The sequence below is a fragment of the Rhinoderma darwinii genome, chromosome 11, assembly GCF_050947455.1.
Source record: "Rhinoderma darwinii isolate aRhiDar2 chromosome 11, aRhiDar2.hap1, whole genome shotgun sequence".
In the NCBI taxonomy this organism is placed as follows: Eukaryota; Metazoa; Chordata; class Amphibia; order Anura; family Rhinodermatidae; genus Rhinoderma; species Rhinoderma darwinii.
Genome location: NC_134697.1, coordinates 40,918,873 through 40,941,363, shown reverse-complemented (window position 1 = coordinate 40,941,363; position 22,491 = coordinate 40,918,873). Strand labels below are relative to the sequence as shown.

Sequence of the window (22,491 nt, the reverse complement as noted above, 5' to 3'; positions counted from 1 at the left end):
GCCAAGATTGTGGACAGCAGGATGGTCCAAGGCTCCCTCCAGTACCTGGTCCATTGGAGGGGATACGGGCCTGAGGAGAGGACTTGGGTACCTGCCCGGGATGTTCACGCTGGGGTATTGCTCAGGAGGTTCCACCTTCGTTTCCCCAATAAACCAGGTCCACCTAGAAAGGGTCCGGTGGCCCCTCATAAAAGGGGGGGTACTGTAAAGGATCTGCCAGACACAACTTCTGTGTCGACGCCCATAGGTAATCAGTCTGCACCTGCTTCTATGTCTGTGAGACTGACTCCATCTTCCACCACCCAGGATGGCAGGCTTAGGAGTGGGACAGCCCATCACAGCCTGGCCAGACGGAGCTAGCTCCCGCCCTCTGTCTATTTATACCTGCCTTTCCTGTTCCTCCTTTGCTTGTGATTCTTCTCTGTTTGTTTCCTGGCCCTGCTGCAGCTTCTTGAACTACTTATCCTCTGCTTGTGATTGACCTTGGCTTTTCTGACCACTCTTCTGCTCTGCGTTTTTGTACCTCGCTCATCTCCTGGTTTGACTCGGCTCGTTCACCTCGCTTGTTGCTCACGGTGTTCCCGTGGGCAACTTTCCCATTTCCCTGGCTTCTTTGTACCCTTGTCTGTTTGTCTGTCGTGCACCTATTGAGTGTAGGGACCGTCGCCCAGTTGTACCCAGTCGCCTAGGGCGGCTCGTTGCAAGTAGGCAGGGACTGAGTGGCGTGTAGATTAGGGCTCACTTGTCTGTTTCCCTACCCCGACATTACAGGTTGTAGAAAGATCAAACCCGAACCCGAAACATATAACCTATGGGGAAAAAAAACAAATGGGCAAAATGGATGGACGTTGTGGTTATGCTTCTATGAAGATTAGTTCTATAGGCAAACTGTAAAATTTTGTTCAAATGTGGACACACAAATTAATTTCCAGTCTTACCCATTTCCTTCCATCAGCAGTATTTCTGACTCACATTCTAAGTTTATGTTGGTTTAAGTGTTATATTAGTCTCAGATACTTCCTTTTTGCAAGTTGTCTATGATGAGTTACTTCTTAGTAAATTACTTTGGGTGGATAATAGAATAACATACCTCCCAACTTTCAAGCATTATAATGCTGTGTCAATTTTTCCAGCATACTGATGCTGCGTAAAAAATGTTTAAGGTTAAAACATGCATCATACACACCCAGTTTCCTTTGTGCCCCCACACAGTTTTATACCCCCAGAGTGTCCCCACACAATATCATACCCCAGTAGTGCCACCCACACAGTATCATACTCCCGTAGTTTTCGCATGCAGTATCCTGCCTTCATAGTGCCCCCCACAATATTATACCCATAGTGCCCCACCAATGCAATATCATGCCCCCATAGTGCATCCCTACACAGTATCATGTTCCCATAGTGCCCACACATAGTATAATACCCCCATAGTACATCCCCATAGTATAACTCCTATATTTAAGGGGGTTGTCTGTGGTAAGACAGCACCCTTAAGTCGGATGTCTTCATGACCAGTGTCATTAACATTTTTAACACACAAGCCCCAATATATTCTTTTTTTAGCATACTTACAGTATGAAATGAAGAATCAGTACATGTCTCACAGGGGTTAATCTTCATTTGAATTACTGCCAGCAGATCAGTTTTAGATATACAAACAGAATGGTAATTCTCAATTCCACAGACCAGAATAAACACACAATAGAACGTTGTTAATAACAAAGAACATGCTCAGGCTGTGTAATGACCTAAACAATTCAAATGTGAGAATTGTTAAAGTGCATTCATTAAATGGATAATTTCAGTAAATTAGCTTATTCTTGTATTTTGTATTGCTGATTTTCTCCTCTTTTGTAAAACAGTTTTATAAAGAAACAATGTCTGAAATTAAGAGCTCCATTTAGAACAATGGAAGACAATTATTTTTTGGCTGATGTTAACATCTAACAGTTTTGCCAATTTTTTTTCTACCTCCCGTGTTGAATATTCAGCGACTACAGTTTGAAAATATTTGTCTATTGTAAAGTACAAGCGCACTGTCGTGAAACATGGCTGTGGACGCTTTGTGTGGTACTTTGTTATTTTGTTTGAGACATTTAAATCTTGTATATTCAGGGAAGGAGAAACATCTATTTTTTTTAAATTCTCTTTATCAACATACTTGAGTAGGAAGTTATTCTGAACGTGCTCAGGAAGTGCAAATAAGTGAAAAAGGATAAATCATCTCCCAGGGGTTTTCAGATAAAATTAGAAAGGATCACTGCTTCGAAGGCAAACAATAGTAGACGTGTTCTAATTATTTTAAGATTTCTATACATAGTGTTAGTTTAAAGGTGTTATCCGGGACTTTTTAAAATTGGCAGCAGGGCAGGGGATAGCATTACATAATAAACAAACAGATACTCACCCCCTGAAGTGCTCCCTGCTCCAGCGCAGAGGTACCGTTCTCCGCAGCACTGGTTCCAGAAGCTCCTGCAGCAGTCATGTGCCGTTCATCGGTCACGTCTCACTGCAGCCAATCTCTGGCCTAAGCGGTCATGTGCCATCCACTGCAGCATCCTCGCTGAGACTAGCTATTGACTGCAGCGGCACATGACTGGTAACTGGCACGTGACTGCTGCAGTAGCTTTTGGGACCAGAGATGTGGAGAACGGAATTTCAGAACTGAAGCAGGGGGCACTTCAGGGGATTAGTATCTGCTAGTTTATTATATAATGCCATCCCCTGCCCTGCTGCCAATTTTAAAAAGTCCCGGATAACACCTTTAATCAGGCACATATACAGTAGAACACTGTATGTGATCAGAGTACTTTGTTTGCTTACCTCACTATGCATTAAATTACAATAGGAAAGGCTTTGAACAAGCAGGTGTTTTAGAAGATTTGTGTACATGAAGGTATGTCTGCACCTACCTCACCCATGGATGTACTAGATGTAAGTAGACAGAACAGTCTGTGTAGCTGTAGAACCAGGAATTTGCTATTGAGGACAGAATGCCTGCAGGAGATGTATTTCAAACTGTCATCACTTCATATAATGGTTTTAACGAACTTTTTTTATAGAAAACGTTTTAATAAAAAAAAACTTAAGATGTATAGAATTTTAAAAGATAATGATATAGTATGCGCTTCACATATGCAGACAGTATACTTCTTGCCAACTTAATAAAATATTAACATTGGCTCATGAGGCAGTTACACTGAACTGCATATTTTTTGTGATAGGTCACATGACAGTTGTACATAATAAATGTCCCATGACATTTATTATTGATGTGTTATAGTGTGAGCTCAAGGAAACCAGAAATTGCCATGTAGCCTAGACCAAAGAGTTTTAGACATGTTATAACATATCTGAGCAGCAACCAGTGCCAGGCAGCTGCTGCCAAGGTAAGTCAGGTCATAGAATGTATCAAAAGGGCCATAGACGTACGTGATGGACGAGACCATGATTTTACCTCTATACAAATAGTCAGTTTTTGAGCACGTATGCACAAGAAAAACATAGCATAGTTTCAGTAAGTTAAGAGACAGACAAAAATAACCTATAAATGGAATGTGTAGCTAGTACCCAGATGATGAAAATTGGGTTTATTTCGTGTAGAAAAAAAATACATCTTTGGGGTGACCTACTAACTATGTAAAAATCTATCAATGAACAATAAAGATCTGCATTATGATCTTTCTATACCCAGGACGGTAACTATAAGGGCAGTAGATAACTGGAGATGATATATTGATTCAGGGATTTAGTCTGAAGAGTATTTTTTCCTTAAGATAAACAATGGCGGGATCAACATAAGAGAATAATATGTTGAACTAGATGGACTAATGACTTTTTTTTAACCTTACGAAATATGTCACTATTTCATAGAAGTAAAAATTTGGGTTATAGGAAACCTCATGTATTTTGATGTTTTGTACTTTTCATTTTCATGACCTTGATCTTTTATGATATGTCAAAAAACACAATATATTTGTTCTCAAATACTTTATATCATGTCTAAATGTTTTAATTTGTGGATGATGTTGACTTTATGCATTGATATTTGTAATAGAAACACAAGCACTCAAATTACATTTTTTATGTTTTATTTTTCAAATTCACAATTGTATAATATTCTAGGTATCCCCTCATTTCCTAATACAACAAGATATTTTATCAATAATAAAACTGTAAGATGTTTTTTTTTAACTTGTATTTATCAGTAACCTTCTCTCCCCATACTGTACTTCAGTGCTTCAATAAATGTCACTTGGATAGAGTACATATCGGAATGTACAAACATGCTTCATGTTTCCACTGGAATCACTAGAACCTTCCAGGTGCTTTATAGGTCTACAACAGAAGACCACATTCATTTATAGTAAAGCATTCAAAGACCTTCTGATAGAGAGTCTTCAAGTGTAATGACTGCACTGTTTTCCAAACTTTTTGTTTCAGAAACAAGACTTGTGGCTGGTACTTCCGGATCATCGGTGGACTCACAAGGGCAGCATCCTTCTACCATCTTCCCCTTTGCTTCCCGGTGTTCCAAAGAACCATGAAAGTCTACCAGTATTACCACGAGTCGATACAGCTGTAGTAATACAACCAGACTGTTCTTTGCAGCAAAAAACACTAACATTTGATTAGTTATTTTAAAGCAAGCCATAAGAATAATCCGACTTATGAGGAATGGACCGTCCTGAATCAGTAGACTTATTCCAATGTTCCAAAGATCTGCACTATACCTACAGAACAGCAGACAAAGGTTCCTCTTGGTTGATGATCCTTGCTGACATCCAATATTTTGCACTATAAATGAAATAACAGTCACAATAAAAAAAAAAATTGTTACACTGGATTCAGTAGTGGATCTGCCATCAAGGTGTTACATGCAAATCTGTACTGCCTGGCTTCTGAAGATTGTTGAGCTTCTTAAATCTTTACATACTTTGATACGGCCCTGTAGTTTTAGTATTTTGTTACCGCTCATGACAAAATTTCTTACTGGTAATATCAAGGTGTCAATGGACAGCAGAAACCTTATAATTGTTAAGGCATCTGCTACTTCTCAACACACCTTATGCACCTCTGGCAAACAGGCAATGATCAGGTTATCTCAAGTTTTTTGAACAATTTGGGAAATGTCCATTTTTGATACTGACCACTTCTGATCAATAAGATGCTCCCCATACATGGAGCGATTTCTTTTTTATGATTACCCTGATAATCTAGGTGGAAAATGGAGCAGTGTGTGAAGTTTTAGATGCACATTGAGAGTACCATAGAATTATAGAATGAAATGTAGTTGATAGTAAAGCAGTGGCATATGTATCATAGGGCACGCGACTGCTGTGGGGCTCATGATTGGAGGGGAACTGGAACTCAACTGCTTCCCCAAAGGATACAAAACTCCCACTATACAAATACATTATGAAACTATGAACTTTGGATCTAAAAACTTAATTGGACATTAACTTGAATAAAGGTGTAGTGCACTCCTATGCAGTAAAGGTTTATTTTTAATAATTGCTCTCCTATTTATGGAAATCCTTAAAATATTAGAAAAGGTGAACCAAAGGTTATCAGGTAATATAGAAACAGGGAGAAACCTCCAGCTCACCGGTCTGCGTCTTCAGATAGCGTCAGTCGGATCCCCGCGACGGCCCGCGGTGTGTAGTAGCAGAGAAGAGAAGAGATTGATCCAGCGCTAATGTTGGTTTTAAAAGGGAAAAACACGTCCCATGTTTATTGTGGAAAAAATTAAAAATGGAAGGGAGACGCAGTCCCAAGGCAAAGGTAGGAGATGTGTGGGTAAATACCCAAAGCCTACGCGTTTCGAACGCCTTCCTGCCATGACTAAGAACGCAGACCGCGTTCGAAACGCGTAGGCTTTGGGTATTTACCCACACATCTCCTACCTTTGCCTTGGGACTGCGTCTCCCTTCCATTTTTAATTTTTTCCACAATAAACATGGGACGTGTTTTTCCCTTTTAAAACCAACATTAGCGCTGGATCAATCTCTTCTCTTCTCTGTTATCAGGTAATATTGGTATCTTGGAATCTCCATTTTAATGCAAAGATCATATACATGATAAAAACGATACAGTATACTTACATAGCTGACTAAAAGATGCAACACAATGAAGACACAATAGGGGTTTTGCAAAGGAAGAGAGAAACTCATTGGCAAAACACTTATCGCACAGTTGTTTGGTTTAAAAAAAAAAATATTTTGTTAATTCACATTAATAACTGAATTATCTTATTGCTCTGTTCACACTAGCATCATTGCTTCCGTTTATAATAGTGCTATGACTGCTGTGATGGATCCAAGCCGATCCTGATGTACCTCTTTAACTTTAATGGGGTCTGTCAGGATTTTGGTATTTCAGACAGCAAGAATAGCGCTGCAGACTGTGCGATTTTTGCCATCACAAATACCAGAAAGCTTGACGGAAAACGCAATGGAACCACAAAGCTTGAGTGTGGACAGAAGCTTGTTTGTCAGTTGTATGGGAGTAATACCTACCGGCCAAGTCAAGAGGAAATTGTAACATACTCCACGTCCATACAGCAAGGATAGAATAGACCAATTTAATGTTGCTTCTGCAAAGTGAAGAAATATATGATTTATACAATTTCAGATAACAGCAAAAGCAAAATTTTGACTGAAGGAATAAACACCAAGAAAGGTTAACATAACTTCCAACTAATAATGGGTAGGAATGTTTAAAGAAGAAAGAAAACCAAGTTCTTACATTTTGTAAAACTGACGCATTGCATTGGGTAAATAAGTAATACTGACCACAATGTCTTAGGCTGTGTTCAATAGCCCTATGTCAGATGTATATGTGGGGAAGATCTCCGGCTTATACCATCAATGTAAAGCCTGTGACATACAGTATGCCACTGAATAGGCATAAAGTGGCATGCATGGCTAATAGGCTCCCACAGAAAAAAAAAAAGTATACCGCGCAGTATACATTTTTGTTTACGGTATCAATCTGTATAGACTACATTCAGCACAAAAAGGTATGCCAAAGGTATGCCAATTCTTACAGGCTTGGTGCATGACCAATGGACACTCTTTTGGCATATGCCCGGTGAATGGGGTCTATGTTTATATTTGGCGTGTATGCCAGGAGCTTTCACGGTATATACACCGTGATGTGAACACAGCCTTACTTTGTGATATTTGATTACAATGAAAAACACCACCCCTATCATAAAGCTGGATGAAAATAACACAGATTCACACCGTTGACAAAAGGTGATGGAGGTAGCACAGATCTTCCTCCTCCTCCTCCCCGCACGGTAACATCTGCACACATCATAGGGCATGCTCACAACACTCTCCCACAGAAGTCAATAGATCATTTTTAGCCTTAGCTTTTCTATGTCCTATAAAGCCAATCTGTGGAATTGCTCTTGCATCAACTGAGGTAATATGGATAAACCCATAATCAACAATATAAGGCCCCATGCACACGGCCGTGCCCGTAATCACGGCCTGCAATTGCAGGCATGGCCGTCGACGGCCACGGGCAGCCACCTGCATTCTCGGCCTGTGCTCCCATACAAAGTATGAGAGCACAGCCCGTAAAAAGCAAAAGATAGGACATGTCCTATTTTTTGCAGTACACTTCTACGGCCCGGACACATTCCCATAAATAAATGGGATGGTGTCCTTGGACAATAGAACTGAATGGGTCCGTATTTGCGGACCTTAACTGCGGTGCACAATAACGGCCGATTTTTACGGTAGTGTGCATGGGGCCTAAGAAAGCATTTTACATTCAAAGAATTAAAGCACTAGAAAAAAAGTATATAGTTTTATTTTTTATTTTTTTTAAAACGGTATATTCACCTTCCCTTTCTCCTACCTCTCCCCTAGCCACGCCAGCCCTTTCCCCTGCCGGTCCCTGCACCATGGCCCCATGTGAATGTACACCCTGCGATTGGCAGCAGTGGTCACTTGTCTACATGACTCGTCATCTCTGGAGGCCAGGATATAGAGGTGGACTACGCAGAAGACCCGAGAGGTAAGTACACTATTTTTTTTTCTCTTTAAACTGCTTTTTTTTTATTTTACAATCGTCCACACCTGCGGATTTTGTTGCAGATTTTGACTTCCCTATTAAACTCAATTAGAAAAATCTGTAATAAAACTCACAGGAGAGAGGAGGAGGAAAAAAAAAAAAACAACAGTTCATTACATGGACAGATCCCCATATTCAGTAAATTGGAGAGATTAACCCATCAGATTATACCTTTCAATCCATTTATTCAAATGAACTGAAATTTTCCATGTTGATTTTGATGATTGTATGTTACTTTTTCTCTCCAGGTATTAATTGATGTTTCATTAGGAGACATCCATAGTTGCAACATCACCGAGTCAGCAATTATCAAAACCCCATTTAAAGCCATAATAGCATGCTTCGTGTTTGATATTGTCGGTAGCCCGCTGCCAGTATCTTTGGAGTTTTGGGCAAATCCAATAAAGATAGAATAAATTTGCATGCTCCATTGAATATTTGGGCACTGTATGGAGCTTCTCGTCCCATTCTTGTACAACCTATTAATAATGAACCACTGAGAAGTTTTAGCAGTTGAGTTGAAAGATATATCTGAAACAGCCCTAAGAAACAATTTCTCTTGGTCTATTTCCAAATTTCCTGCCATTTCTCCCTAGCTGGTAGCGGGTTATCTTCAACATCTTTCATTAGTAGATAATTATACAGTTTGGAAGTTAAACCTTTAGTTATGTGAGTATTTGATAGCAAAATAGTTCTAAGTTTTGAATCATGCATTATAAATTCATATCTACCCGTAACAGACAGAACCAAATGTACGACCTGGTAATAGAAAAATAAAATAGAGTTCTTTTGCATATGAAACTGTTCTTGCAGGGCAGAGGAGGATTTAAGTTCCCCTTCGTGAAACAACTGTGAGACCAATCTGACTCGTCATTAATCTAATAATCACCATGTGGAAACTCACAAGCCTCCCTAATATGTACGTTATTCCAAAATTATATTTTACATGACATATTTTTTATCCAGCTATGGTCTCATGCACACGACCGTAGCCATGTGCATGGCCGTGATTTTTGGGTTGGCCGGCAGCGGACTGTCAGCCGTGAGCCGCCCGCAAATCGCGGGCCATGCACATTATTTTCAATGAACCCGGACTGCAGAACACGTTTAATATACCTATTGTGTCCATAGTCAGGTGTGTCTCAACTACACACACAATAGCAGGAAGATGATCCCTCAGTGCATTGAATATAGCTAACCTCTAAAACCTATCCCTAACTATACTAGAACCTTCATATTTATCTAGGATCAAGAACAAAAAAATAACTATATTTTTCAGTATATAGTTTTAATTAGTTAAATAAACAAGGTAATACATTTCTATCTTGGCTACTTCACTGACAACTTGTCTCCAGTCTTAGTGATCACATATTTTTTAGTAGCTATCATCTAGTTGACAAGTAAAGCTTTCATGCCCAACTACAATAAGGCAATGACTTGATAACTGGTGTTAGAAATTGCTTTCAGGACTTTTATCTGAAATGCACCGTGCGGGCATTTTGCCAAATTTCAAAATGATCAAGTTTTCTCAGTCTCCAGGTTTCTGTATTGATTCTGTCTGAAGAACAAAATACGCTTGTACATAAACCCTTTAGCACATGATGAAAAACAGACTGCTTCACATCAAACACTGATGGCCAAGAAACATTTCACACAGAAATAATTTGTCCAGAAGTTTCATTGGTAAATTTGATAAAATAAATATGACAGATTGTCCATCTTTAGTTGGATTTAATCAGCTACAACATTGATGACTTACTGGTAGATTATACTTGGATTGCATTCCTTATTGCCTATAATGGTTTGTTTTTGTGAAATATAAACTGTGGCAAGGTCTCTGTCTACTGTGAATGTTATGTATTTGACTTCTCCCCAGGCTATCATCCCTTTAATATCAACTTCAAAGTACAGTACAGAAGATGAAGACAAACTGCATGAACAGATTAGTCATTTTATTGTTAAATAGCCTTGTCTCACGGCAAGAAATAGGTAAACAATTTAAACTCATATAATCCATGTTAGTCTCACTAAAACAATCTCTCGAAATGTATTTTCACTTAACTATATTACAAGTAATTATTAGGAAGAGTTTGAAAGTGGCAAGCTACGGATGTTGCAGAGCAAATTCTCACAGGGCTATTGGTTGCTAAGTGAGAAAAAGTATAAAGAAAAGACTCTTTCCTCTTCTGTTGTATACACTTCTTGTAGTGGCTAAAAAGACGCATTAAAAATTGCACCGTGTCAACGAGGCCAATACCAGGGATTTTTTTTCCTTTTATAAAATGTTGGTTCTGCGGGGTCAAAAAAAGCTATTTTAACTGTTTCTCCCTGGATATTAGGACAGAAAGCTAGTTCAGATCTGAAAATATGAAGACTTAGCTGTTGGACTACTGATGTTAATATTTTAATGCCCTCAATCGTATTATGACTACTGACTATTTTTTGTTAATCTTTCTTCCACATGATATAAATAAAATGTTTTTCAGAGGTCTACAAGTCCTCATAATTTTGTTTAAACTAATTGTCCACTTTGTCCTCACATAAATGGTTTCCTGTCGATTAACTGATTGAAAGAGTTCTGCTGCTAGAAGCCCACCTATAGTGAAACAGCTGCTATAGTTGGGGGGAAAATGTCTGCCAAATCTTTATTTCTCCTGCAACGACACCACAGCAGAACTAGAGCAATACATGTAGCCCATTGAAATCAATGGGCCGTCCATGTAATGCAGACAACCTTTTAACAATATATTTCACCAATGAGGAAATACTCCATCTGCTAACCCCTGCGCTGTGATATTTCCTTTGTTAGCTCCCATGTATGGTTATGTATATGAGGCATGAACACATATAAATAGACATGATAAACTCAATCATTGCCTTCATTATGAAATAAATAAATAAATACTGTCATTATACAATGTGTACAAATTATTATGACATACTGTACACATACATACTGACCCAATTCCATCAAACAAATTGGCCAACAGCAATTTCGGAATCAGCCAAGAAGCTTGCCCTAAATGCCTAAATATCTGCATTAGAGTCAAGACAATGAATATTTAATAGGTTATACAATATACCTTATGGCAACTTCTTCCAAAGTCTCGCTAGTGAATTCCAAAATGTCTGCTGCAGTTCCCACAAACATAAGGAGAAGCTGAGAAAGCTGATCACGTGTTACTCCATCTCCAATTGGAAGAAACCATTTTCCGATAATAAGAAGCAGAAGAAAGGTCTGGTGTAGTCCTAGTGTCCATGCCGATTGACAAATATCATTTAATGATTGAACAATTTCCATACCCTGCATTGAAACAAGACACTTATAGTAACTTTAAATTTTTCAGTGCAGACAGATTAGTTATGACATCATATTTAACAACCCATTACAATGCCGGACAACTCTTTATGTCTGGCTCCAACATTGTAGATTCGTTCTGTCATTGACATAAAGCTTAAAATTTTATCTCACACTAAGGAAACACATTTCCTGGTGGAAATCCAAGAACAAAAATATTGCAAAAGCATTAGCCATACAAACCACTTGAATAATAACCTCAGCATGTCATATATTTGTTCTGTAACACTTCAAATCGAATATGCCTCAATGTTCAGACACTTTTAACTTCTCAAAAAGCAAGACTTTAAAAAGGGGTATTCCCATGTTAATATATGGCATATCCACAGAATGCTCGACTCTTTCCATTAATCTCTTAAGCTTTAATGAATAGGACAGTGCACAAGTGCGACCACCTTTCCATTAACCTGTCTAGACAGCCGGGAATGGGTAAATGGGGGTCACTGGATCGCTGCTCTTCTGAAAGATGATGGAAAATCAGTTGGGGATCATACCTAACAGGTATTTATGGCATATTCTATCGATATGCCATAAATACTTACAATGGGAATAGCCCTTAATGGATTGGAGTGCTGACTTATTTTACTGCATTTTGTGCCATTTATCCTGGCTGTGTCACGCACTCATGAAGCTCCTTGACCTTCTGGTTTGAGAAGTTCTATTTGTTAAAATTGTACTTTACAAAAAGGTGATTGCAAACATCTTGCTTCCATCTTGGATTTTCCCCAGTCAGTTACTTACGATAAGGAAGCAGTCACATGTTTTGGCGGGTAGATTCAAAATGAGGGACAGACCTCTCTACAACAGTTGTAACAAAAATATAAAAATGGTCTAGTAATGTAGTAATGGATCATTAAATCACCGCTATACAGGGGCACAGAAATAGGGTGAACACACAATTTCCCTGTCAGTGTTATCGTACGGGATTTGGTCAAGTCTACAATTTAAAAATATATGTCTCCATAAATATCACCCTGGGCCAACCCAGTGTTTAACAGATTTCTATTTCATTGGCAACATTGCCCCATTTGTTACTTGGAGTTGCAGATTCTTGCTAACCTAGTATATATTTAATACTCTGTATAACCAGGGTGGACACAGGACGCAAAGGGCCCTTGTGAAAGATTTTTGCATGTAGGCTCCCTCCCTTCAATACCAAAAAAAACCTGCACAGAAATAATAAATATTTCATGAATATAAAAAAAATATATATATATTTGAATCTAAGAAAATGCACATGTACGTACCCACACATTGGACACCTGCTGTACAAACACCACCAACACACAAATGCCATACATGCACACACTAGAAACATGCCACAAATGTACCAAAGGCACCACTTACACTGGGTACATGCTGCAGATGTGCCCCACATGAACCACTCACACAATGGACACTTCCTGCACATTCATAGAAGAGTGGACATATGTTGACTGCCCTAGCAACTATATCACTCACACTGTAATGAATCTATGTCCAAGTGCTGACTACTGTCAAAATCCATGCAAGCAGGAGAGAGGCATCTCCTTCAGAGAAGAAGCCACACCTCAATATTGTTAATCCACACCAAATCATCAATGCGGAGACACGCCCCCTGCTGACCCTGCGACAAGAAGTCCCCCCTTCTAGCCCCTAGGGAACAGAATTGTGCTTTCTAAATTCTGATCGTAGTGCAAGAGTTGGCCCATTTTCCTTGTGGGAACTTGAGCAGTTGGCCCTACATTTTTACAGAGATAAGACTACCTTTGAATTTTTATGTGTGTTCTCAACATTTATTGACATTAACCCTTCTAAAAGACTATTGTTTATTTTAGTTATTGTAGTTTGCCAAAATGTTTTGTTTTCTTTTTTTTTAACCTTCCTTATGGTATAAAATTGAAGCACTATGTTTTATTTTTTTTCATCAATGTATAGAAATTGTAATAAAATACACTATCCCTTGTTTCCCTTCATAAACTAATGTAGTGGCTATATGGGCATGACCACACATAGCGGAATTGCTCTGGAATTCCGCTGCAGACAGTCCGCAGCGGAAATCCGCAGCATACACGTTTCTCCATTGCCTTCCACAGCTTTTTAGTTGTGTTCGTTTACACGTTGCGGACAATTCCGCTGCGTAGCATAGGCTGCGGCGCAGAATTTGTTGTCCGCAGCATACAATGGTTGTTGCGGATGTGTAGCGGACTTGTTGCGGACTCATTGCAGAATTTCTCCATTGACTTCAATGGAGAGTCAAATTCTGCAATGAAGTCCGTAGAAGTTATGTAGATGTTATGTGTGCTGCGGAGCGTATTGGTTTTACTAACATCACATTTCTTCATTTTGGCTGGACCTATGTATTTCTAGGTCTACAGCCAGACTGAGGAAGTCAATGGGGCTCCCGTAATTACGGGTGACTACGTGTGTGCACCCATAATTACGGGTGACTACGTGTGGGCACCCATAATTACGGGTGACTACGTGTGCGCACCCATTATTACCAGAGCGTTGCTAGGCGACGTCAGTAAATAGTCACTGTCCAGGGTGCTGAAAGAGTTAAGCGATCGGCAGTAACTGTTTCAGCACCCTGGACAGTGACTTCCGATCACAATTTACATCGACCTGTAAAACAAATAGAAGTTCCTACTTACCGAGAACTCCCTGCTTCTTCCTCCAGTCCGGCCTCCCAGGATGACGTTTCAGTCCAAGTGATGGCTGCAGCCAATCACAGGCTGCAGCGGTCACATGGACTGCCGCGTCATCCAGGGAGGTCGGGCTGGATGGCGAAAGAGGGACGCGTCACCAAGACAACGGCCAGGTATGAATTTCTTTTTATTTTTACTAAGGAAAGGGCTGTCCCTTCTCTCTATCCTGCACTGATAGAGAGAAGGGAAGCCCTCTTCCCCTCAATACGCAACGGCTAGTCCGCATCAATTTAATGCCCATTTTAGGCAAAGCCGCAACAGAATCTGCAACGCAGATTCTGTGCGGATTTGATGCGGACAGTGGCGGAAGAAATCCGCCACGTCTGGGCATGCCCTATCTTGTAACATTACGACTTAAAACACTTAAAATGGTGCCAATAATTATGCTGAGTGGAATAATACCAAATATGAGAACTTACAGTTAGGTCCAGAATTATTTGGACAGTGGCACAATCTTCATGATTTGGGCTCTGCATGCCACCACAGTGGATTTGAAAAGAAACAACTGAGATGAAATTGAAGTGTAGACTTTCAGGTTTAATTCAAGGGATTGAACAAAAATGTCCTGTGAAACGTTTAGGAACTGCAACCATTTTTCTACACAGCCTCCTCATCTCATGGGCTCAAAAGTAATTGGACAAATTAATAAATACCATAAATAAAATGTTTTTTAAAATTCTTTGTAGAGAATCTTTTGCAGGCAATGACCGCCTGAAGTCTGGAACCAATGGGCATCACCAAACGCTGGGTTTCCTCCTTTGTGATGCTTTGCCAGGCCTTTACTGCAGCTGTTTTCAGTTGTTGCTTGTTTGTGGGTCTTTCTGCCTTAAGTGTTGTTTTAAGCAAGTGAAATGCAGCTCGATCGGGTTGAGATCTGGTGATTGACTTGGCCATTGCAGAATATTTCACTTCTTTGCCTTAAAAAAACTCCTGGTTACTTTCGCAGTATGTTTTGGGTCATTGTTCATCTGTACTGTGAAGCGACGTCCAATCAGCCTTGCTGCATTTGGTTGAATCTGAGTAGAAAGTAAATCCCTGAACACTTCAGAATTCATCCGGCTGCTTCTGTCTTCAGTCACATCATCAATAAACACTAGTGACCCAGTGTCTTTGGCAGCCATGCATGCCCATGCCATCACACTGCCTCCACCATGTTTTACAGAGGGTGTGGTGTGCTTTGGATCATGAGCCGTTCCAAGCCTTCTCCATACTTTCATCCTCCCATCATTCTGGTACAGGTTGATCTTAGTTTCATGCTGTTCCGGAACTGGGCGGCTTCTTTAGATGATGTTTGGCAAAGTCTAATCTGGCCTTTCTATTTTTGAGGCTGATTAATGGTTTGCACCTTGTAGTGAACCCTCTGTATTTGCTCTCATCAAGTCTTATCTTTATGGTAGACTTAGAACTGATACACCTACTTTCAGGAGAGTGTTCTTCACTTGGATAGATGTTGTGAATGGGTTTTTCTTCCCCATGGAAAGGATTCTGTGATCATCCACCACTGTTGTCTTCCGTGGATGTCCAGGCCTTTTGGAGTTCACGAGATCACCAGTGCGCTCTTCTTTTTCAAGAATGTACCAAACTCTTGATTTGGCCACTCCTAACATTTGTGCTATCTCTCTGATGGATTTCTTCATTTTTTTCAGCTTCACGATGGTCTGTTTCACTTGCATTGAGCGCTCCTTTGACCACATGTTGTGGTGGGTTCACAGCAACAGCTTCCAAATGCAAATGCCACACCTGGTATTAACTCCAGATCTTTTACCTGCTTAATTGATGATGTATTAGCGAGGGAATAGCCCATGCAGCCCATTAAATAGCTTTTGAGATAATGGTCCAATTACCTTTGGTCAATGAAAAAGAGGCAGCTACTTATTATAGAGCTGTAATTCCTAAACCCTTCCTCAAATTAGGATGTGAATACCCTCAAATTAAAGCTGAGAGTCTGCACTTTAAGCCCACTTTGATTATATAACTGTATATTCAATATGTTTTCGTAAAGAGCTAAAATGCCAAAAGTTTTGTCACTGTCCAAATAATTCTGGACCCAATTGTATGTAATGGGGTTGTTGTTTCAACAGAGTGTGTGAAAGGGTCTGTGAAATATAGGACATGTCCTATTTTTTTGCACTTCACACATACCTCCATAGACTCTAGTCTATGGGGATGCGTGATAACATATCCCGCAGGGTACAGCACGGATGCACATCGGACGTGAAAAACGTCAGTTTTTCATGACCGAGGTTTGCAATGCTCATGTCAATCTAGCCTAAGAATGAGAAAATTATTCACTTCCTTGCTGAATTCAAGAACACAGCTCTTCTATTTGGTGTTTTTTTTGCCCCTTTAGTGATAAAAACTTTTCTATTTCAGTTTCATATCACACAAGTTGGTCCGAGTTGTTACTGTGAATCCCGGTCCAAGTGATGACAGTGCGATATAAAGTGCGGACTGCCTACAAAAATATAGAGCATTTTTATGCTTACACCATAATCAAAAAGGATTTATGTTGTATCCATAATATCCTATCTTTGGAAGTGTATTTCAATAGGAACATGTAAATAAGAAACCACCATGAAGTATATTGGTGAATACCCTGGTGATTCAGCCTTTCCTAACAGGGACATAACTTAGTATGTGGTAAACACACAGATATTGGAGAACGTGGGAGCCAGAAACAGCTGATGGGTATATTATATCCTGCCTCTTTTGCTTTAGTTCCACTATGTGGCTTTCAGCTTGCATGGTGTTGGCGGTAAACTGTTGGCAGATTTATCACTATACCGTAAGAATATATACAAAAGCTTTCATCTAGATTCATCATCCAGTGATAAAATTCACACCGCTCAACAGAAGAATCATTCATGCTTGTGAATAAATTAAACATTGTGTAACTTACCGCTTGTATAATGTTGGTATGGTTGTCGGTTAACGCAATACCCTTTATGGTTTTATTATCACATGGCTAGAAAATAAGTAGGTAAAAACATATCATATTAGGATCAAATAAAACATAACGTGTTATAAATGAACTGATGTTAACACACCACATAATACAAAGTCATAATATAGTCATATAGGTTACATAATTTATCATTATACCGTTATGTTGTACACTGTGATAACATCCTGGAGGCATATGGAACTGCGTTTGCTTATTGGTCCTTCAATACAATCAGTAACCCCTGTCGATAAGCCTCGTCTGGCTATACATTGTTGCATTATATGTAGTATTACATAAATAAATATAAATAGCTCAGTAAAAAGTGCTTTATTTAATGCGTACCATAGTTACAAAATAAAAATATCAAGGGTGGGATATATTAGGCAGCAAGTGAACAGTCAGTTCTTGAAATTGATGTGTTGGAAGCAGGAAAAATGTGCAAACATATGGATCCAAGCGACTGACAAGGGACAAATTGTAAAGGCTAGATGATTTGGTCAGAGCATCTCCAAAACGGCAGGGTTGGGTTTTCCTGGTATGCAGTGGTTAGTACCTATCAAAAATGGTCCAAGGAAGGACAACTGGTGAACCGACGAAGAGCTACTGTAGCACAAATATCATAACCAGCTTGAAAAAGTTCAAGCTGGTTATGATAGAAAGATGTTAGAGCACACATTACAATGCAGCTAGCCGCAAACCATTCAGAGTGCCTATGCTGACCACTGTCCACCGCCCAGGGCCGGCCATAGGGGTGTGCGGCCTGTGCGAGTTCACAGGGTACTGCACCCTCCCAGCGTGTAGGGGCGCCACTGAGCTCTGCCTCTGCTCTGTCCTCTTCACTTAGTTACACACGTGGTGTAAACAATAGTCGAGGCAGAGAATAGAAGGAAGCTCCACCCACAGACCGCCCCTGCAAGAACTCTGTGAGTCTGTCAGCAAGGAGAGATGGTAAGTGCCTATGTGTGTATATCTCTGTGTATATATGTCTCTGTGTGTACAGTATGTGTGTATATGTCCCTGTGTTTGTATGTGTATATGGTCCAGTATGTGTGTGTATATGTGTCTGAATGTGTATATATGTATCTTTGTAAGTGTGTTCAGTATTAAAGTAGAACAAATAAAATGAAGATATCTGTGCTAACCCCTTTATACCATGCTGCCCCTTAAGGGAAACACCACATTTTCATATATGGTCATCTATAAAACTATAACAAATTCATGGCATTTAATTCATAGAATTCATTTTTTTAACCCCTTAACTCACCTTGACGTAAGTGCACGTCAAGGTATGGAGTGCGCTCATGGTCTGTATTACAGCTGAAATACAGCTGAACCCCAGCAATGATGTCCAGGAACACCAATCGCACTGTTCCTAGCCGTTTAATCCCTCAAATACTGCGGTCAATCATGACCGCAGCATCTGAGGTGTTATAGAGAGGAGGGAGGCCCCCTCTGTAAGCTCATCGGCGCCCCCATTGTGGGGTGCCGATGGTTGTCATGGCCTCCCAGGGGCCCCCGGGACTGCTTTAACTCTACCTCTGTTAAGCCCTGTCTGTGGCAGAGCTTAACAAAAGCCGGTAAAAATGACTATTCACTGCAATACATTAGTATTGCAGTGTATTGTACCAGCGATCCAACGATTGCTGGTTCAAGCCCCCTAGGGGGACTAATATATTGTGTAAAAAAAAACTTACCTGCAGCTCATAGTAGTGAAAAAAAAATACAAAAAAATGTAAGTTAAAAAAACACCCCTTTTCCCATTTTTCCTCTAAAATAATGTAAAAAAAATAAAATAAACAAAATTGGTATCGCTTTAGCCGTAAAAGTCCAAACTATTACAATATACCATTATTTCATGCGCATGGTGAACCTCGTAAAAAGAAAAAATATATAAAACGCCAGAAATGCTGTTTGTTGGTCAACTTAGCGGTGGAAATTTTTTTATGAAAAGTGATCAAAAAGTTGTATGTACTAAAAGATTGTATCAATAAAAAACACAGGTCGTGCCACGAAAAATAAGCCCTCACACTGCTCAATCGATGAAAAATAAAAAAAAGTTATGGCTTTCAGAAAATGGAAAAAAAAACATTTTTTTTCTAACAAATATTTTTTTCTTTGTAAAAGGAGTAAAACATTAAGATCCTATATAAATCTGGTATTGTCGTAATTGTATTGACCAGCAGAATACAGTAAATGTGTTGTTTTTACTGCTCAGTTAAAGACGTAAAAACGAAACCCAAAAGAAAATGGAGGAATCAAAGTTCTCTCCAATTCCACCCCACATAGAAATTTTTTTCGGTTTCCCAGTACATTAAATGGTGCCAATAGAAACTAAAACCCCTCCTGTGAAAAACAAGCCTTCGCAGCACTCCACTGACGGAAAAATAAAAAAGTTATGATTCATAGAAGGAAGGCTGGGAGTGTAAAACGAAAATGAAAAAAAAAATGTCTTGGACTGTAAGGGGTTAAAGTGTATCTCCAGTTTAGAGGAGCACTGCATGATATATATATATATATATATATATATATATATACAGCACAAAAATACATATATAATATTCCTCTGTGTGTGTTTATATGTGCCTGTGTGTGTGTGTGTGTGTGTGTGTGTGGGGGGGGGGGGGTATAGTTATCAGAGTGTGTTATCTGTGGTGTTACATAGGACTGAAGGTAACATCTACTACATTATCTGTACTCAGAGAGTTATCACTGTGTTATCTGTGGTGTTATATAAGACTGCAGGTAACATATATGACATTATCTGTACTCAGGGAGTTATCACTGTGTGTTATCTGTGTTGTTACATAGGACTGCAGGTAACATCTGCTACATTATCTGCACTGTGTATATATGGGTGTGTATGTGAATTTGTCTTTGTGCTTGTATATATGTGCCCGTATGTCTATGTATGTGCCTTTATGTATTTCCATATGTTCCTGTCTTTGTATTTATGTGTCTGTGTCTGTATATATGTTTGTATGTCTATATATTTACTATTATGTTTGTATATCTTCCAGAATATGTGTATATATATTTGCCTGATGGTCTAAATATCTGCCTTTATGTATGTACAGTATATATGTTTCAGTATCAGCGTGTCCATATATGCGGTTAATTTTTGGTTTGTGGACGGCAGCAATAGAGAGTCCCGCACAGGTCGCCATCCATCCTAAGGCCGGCCCTGCCTCCGCCAAAAGTGCCTGCAATGGACACAAGAGCCTCAGAACTGGAGCATGGAGCAATGGAAGGCGGTGGCCTGGTCTGATGAATCACATTTTCTTTTACATCATGTGGACGTCTGGGTGTGTGTGCGTCCTTTACCTGGGAAAAAGATGGCACCAGGATGCACTTTGGGAAGGGGAAAAACCGGGCTAGGCAGTGTGATGCTCTGGGCAATGTTCTGCTGGGAAATCTAGGGTCCTAGCATTCATATGAATATTAATTTGACACGTACCACCTACCTAAACATTGTTGCAGACCATGAACATCCCTTTATGACAACGGGATTCCATTATAGCAGTGGTCTCTTTCAGCAAGATTATGTACGCTGCCACACTGCAAAAATTGTTCAGCAATCTCAAGGTGTTGACTTGGCCTCCAAATTCCCCAGATCTCAATCTGATTGAGCATCTGTGGGATGTGCTAGAAAAACAAATCCGATCCATGGAAGCCCTACCGCACAACTTACAGTACTTAAAGGATCTGCTGCTAACGTCTTGATGCCAGATACCACATGACAACTTCAGATGTCTTGTTAAGTCTATGCCTTGACTTGCAGAGCTGTATACCTGTCACAAAGGGTCTGTGGACCCACTGGGCCATACCGCCTTGGCGGTAAGGAAGCTGGCCAACAGGGCGCAGGTGAATGTCTATAGTTCGTATAGGTACCTGTGGCAGCTCAGACAGCAGCAAGGCAGGCTCGACTGGGACTAGGCAGCAGGTAGACGTCAGGTGAGGTGAAGCAGGTCAGATGTGGATACAGCACGACACGACTTTGGCACAGCACAGTGCTCGACCAGGATGGTATGGAATGCTAGGAACAGGAACTGGAACAGGTACAGGAACAGGTAACACACTAGGCGGCTATCACATAGATAAACTAGGGAACAGCAACAACGATCAGTCATTGAAGCAGGGGGCTGGACCCCTCTTGTAGTCCATGGTACTCACGGGTCAAAGTTCGTCAAAAGGTCCGGTGCGCACGCTGCCCCTTTAAGAGCGGGCCCCTTTAAGAGCAGGCTACGGAATCCAGCTGAGCTGAGTGGACACGAGCGCTGGCATCTCCTGAGGAGGAGGTTGGGGCCAGCTCTTCCCAACTCGTGGCTGCGGCTGTCAGGAGGGGACCGGAGCGGACAACCCGCAGCCATGGACATTACAAAACCTACCAACCGACCCGAATTCAGCGGTACAATCCCTGATTTCGGGCGGTGTTCCGCTGTCCCGGGCAGCCGGTGGTATGTCCCGGTGTCAACTTCATCTGCGTCCTTAGGACGCAGAAACAGTTTAACCAGGGAACCGTCAGCTCCCTACTTCAGCATTAGTACAGAGGACTTCCCGGGCACAGCGCTACTTTAAGTGCTGAGCCTGGGGAAGCCCTTGACGTCACATTCCCCTCATAGAGGGAACCCCTGACATCACAGAGCGGCAATGCTCCGGCAGGGGATTTCGCTCCTAGAGGGAACCCCTTACGTCACTGTCCATATATGGACAGTGACGTCAGGGGCCCCTCCTGGAGCGAAATCCCCGGCCACAGCGTGGCCGATGCTCTGGCTGGCGATTCCGCTCCTAGAGGGAGTCCCAATGACGCTATCTACAGGTGGGTTAGCGCTATCTACAGGGGGTGGCACTATCTACATGGGCACTATCTACAGGGGTCACTGTGGCGCTATCTATATGGACACTGTGTGTGGCACTATCTACATGGGCACTGTGTGTGGCACTATCTACGTGGTACTGGCACTTTATATGTGGGCACTGGCACTAGGGGCAGCTAAGGGGGCATCATACTATATGGGGACAGCAAAGGCGGCATTATACTCTATGGGGCAACTAAGGGGGCATTACACTGTATGGTGGCAGCTAGGATGGCATTATACTGTATGGTGGAAGCTAGGGGGCATTATACTGTATGGTGGCAGGTATAGGGGCATTATACTGTATTGTGGCATCTAAAGGGGCATTATAGTGTATGGTCGCAGCTTAAGGGGGCATTATACTGTATGAGGGAAGCTGTGGGGGCATTGTACTGTATCAGTGCAGCTATGGGGGCATTATACTGTATCCGGGCAGCTATTGGGGCATTATGCTGTATGGGTCAGTTTATGCTGTATGGAGGCAGTTATGGGAGGCATTCTACTGTGTGGGTATTATATTGTATGTGGCAGATAAGGGGGCATTATACTGTATGGGGG

At 40.7% G+C, this 22,491-nt stretch overlaps 1 protein-coding gene across 1 annotated transcript in view; it reads right to left on the bottom strand.

The window, feature by feature from the left end:
• Positions 1–4,077: 4,077 nt before the first annotated feature.
• TMEM26 (transmembrane protein 26) overlaps positions 4,078–22,491 on the bottom strand; it is a 49,311-nt gene continuing 30,897 nt past the window's right edge. The window contains exons 3-6 of the mRNA XM_075841145.1: positions 17,036–17,101; positions 11,175–11,395; positions 6,522–6,598; positions 4,078–4,800 (exon numbers count right to left, since the gene is read on the bottom strand). Coding sequence (XP_075697260.1) covers positions 4,379–4,800; positions 6,522–6,598; positions 11,175–11,395; positions 17,036–17,101 — 786 coding nt within the window. The 3' untranslated portion in view covers positions 4,078–4,378. The remainder of the gene's footprint in view (positions 4,801–6,521; positions 6,599–11,174; positions 11,396–17,035; positions 17,102–22,491) is intronic.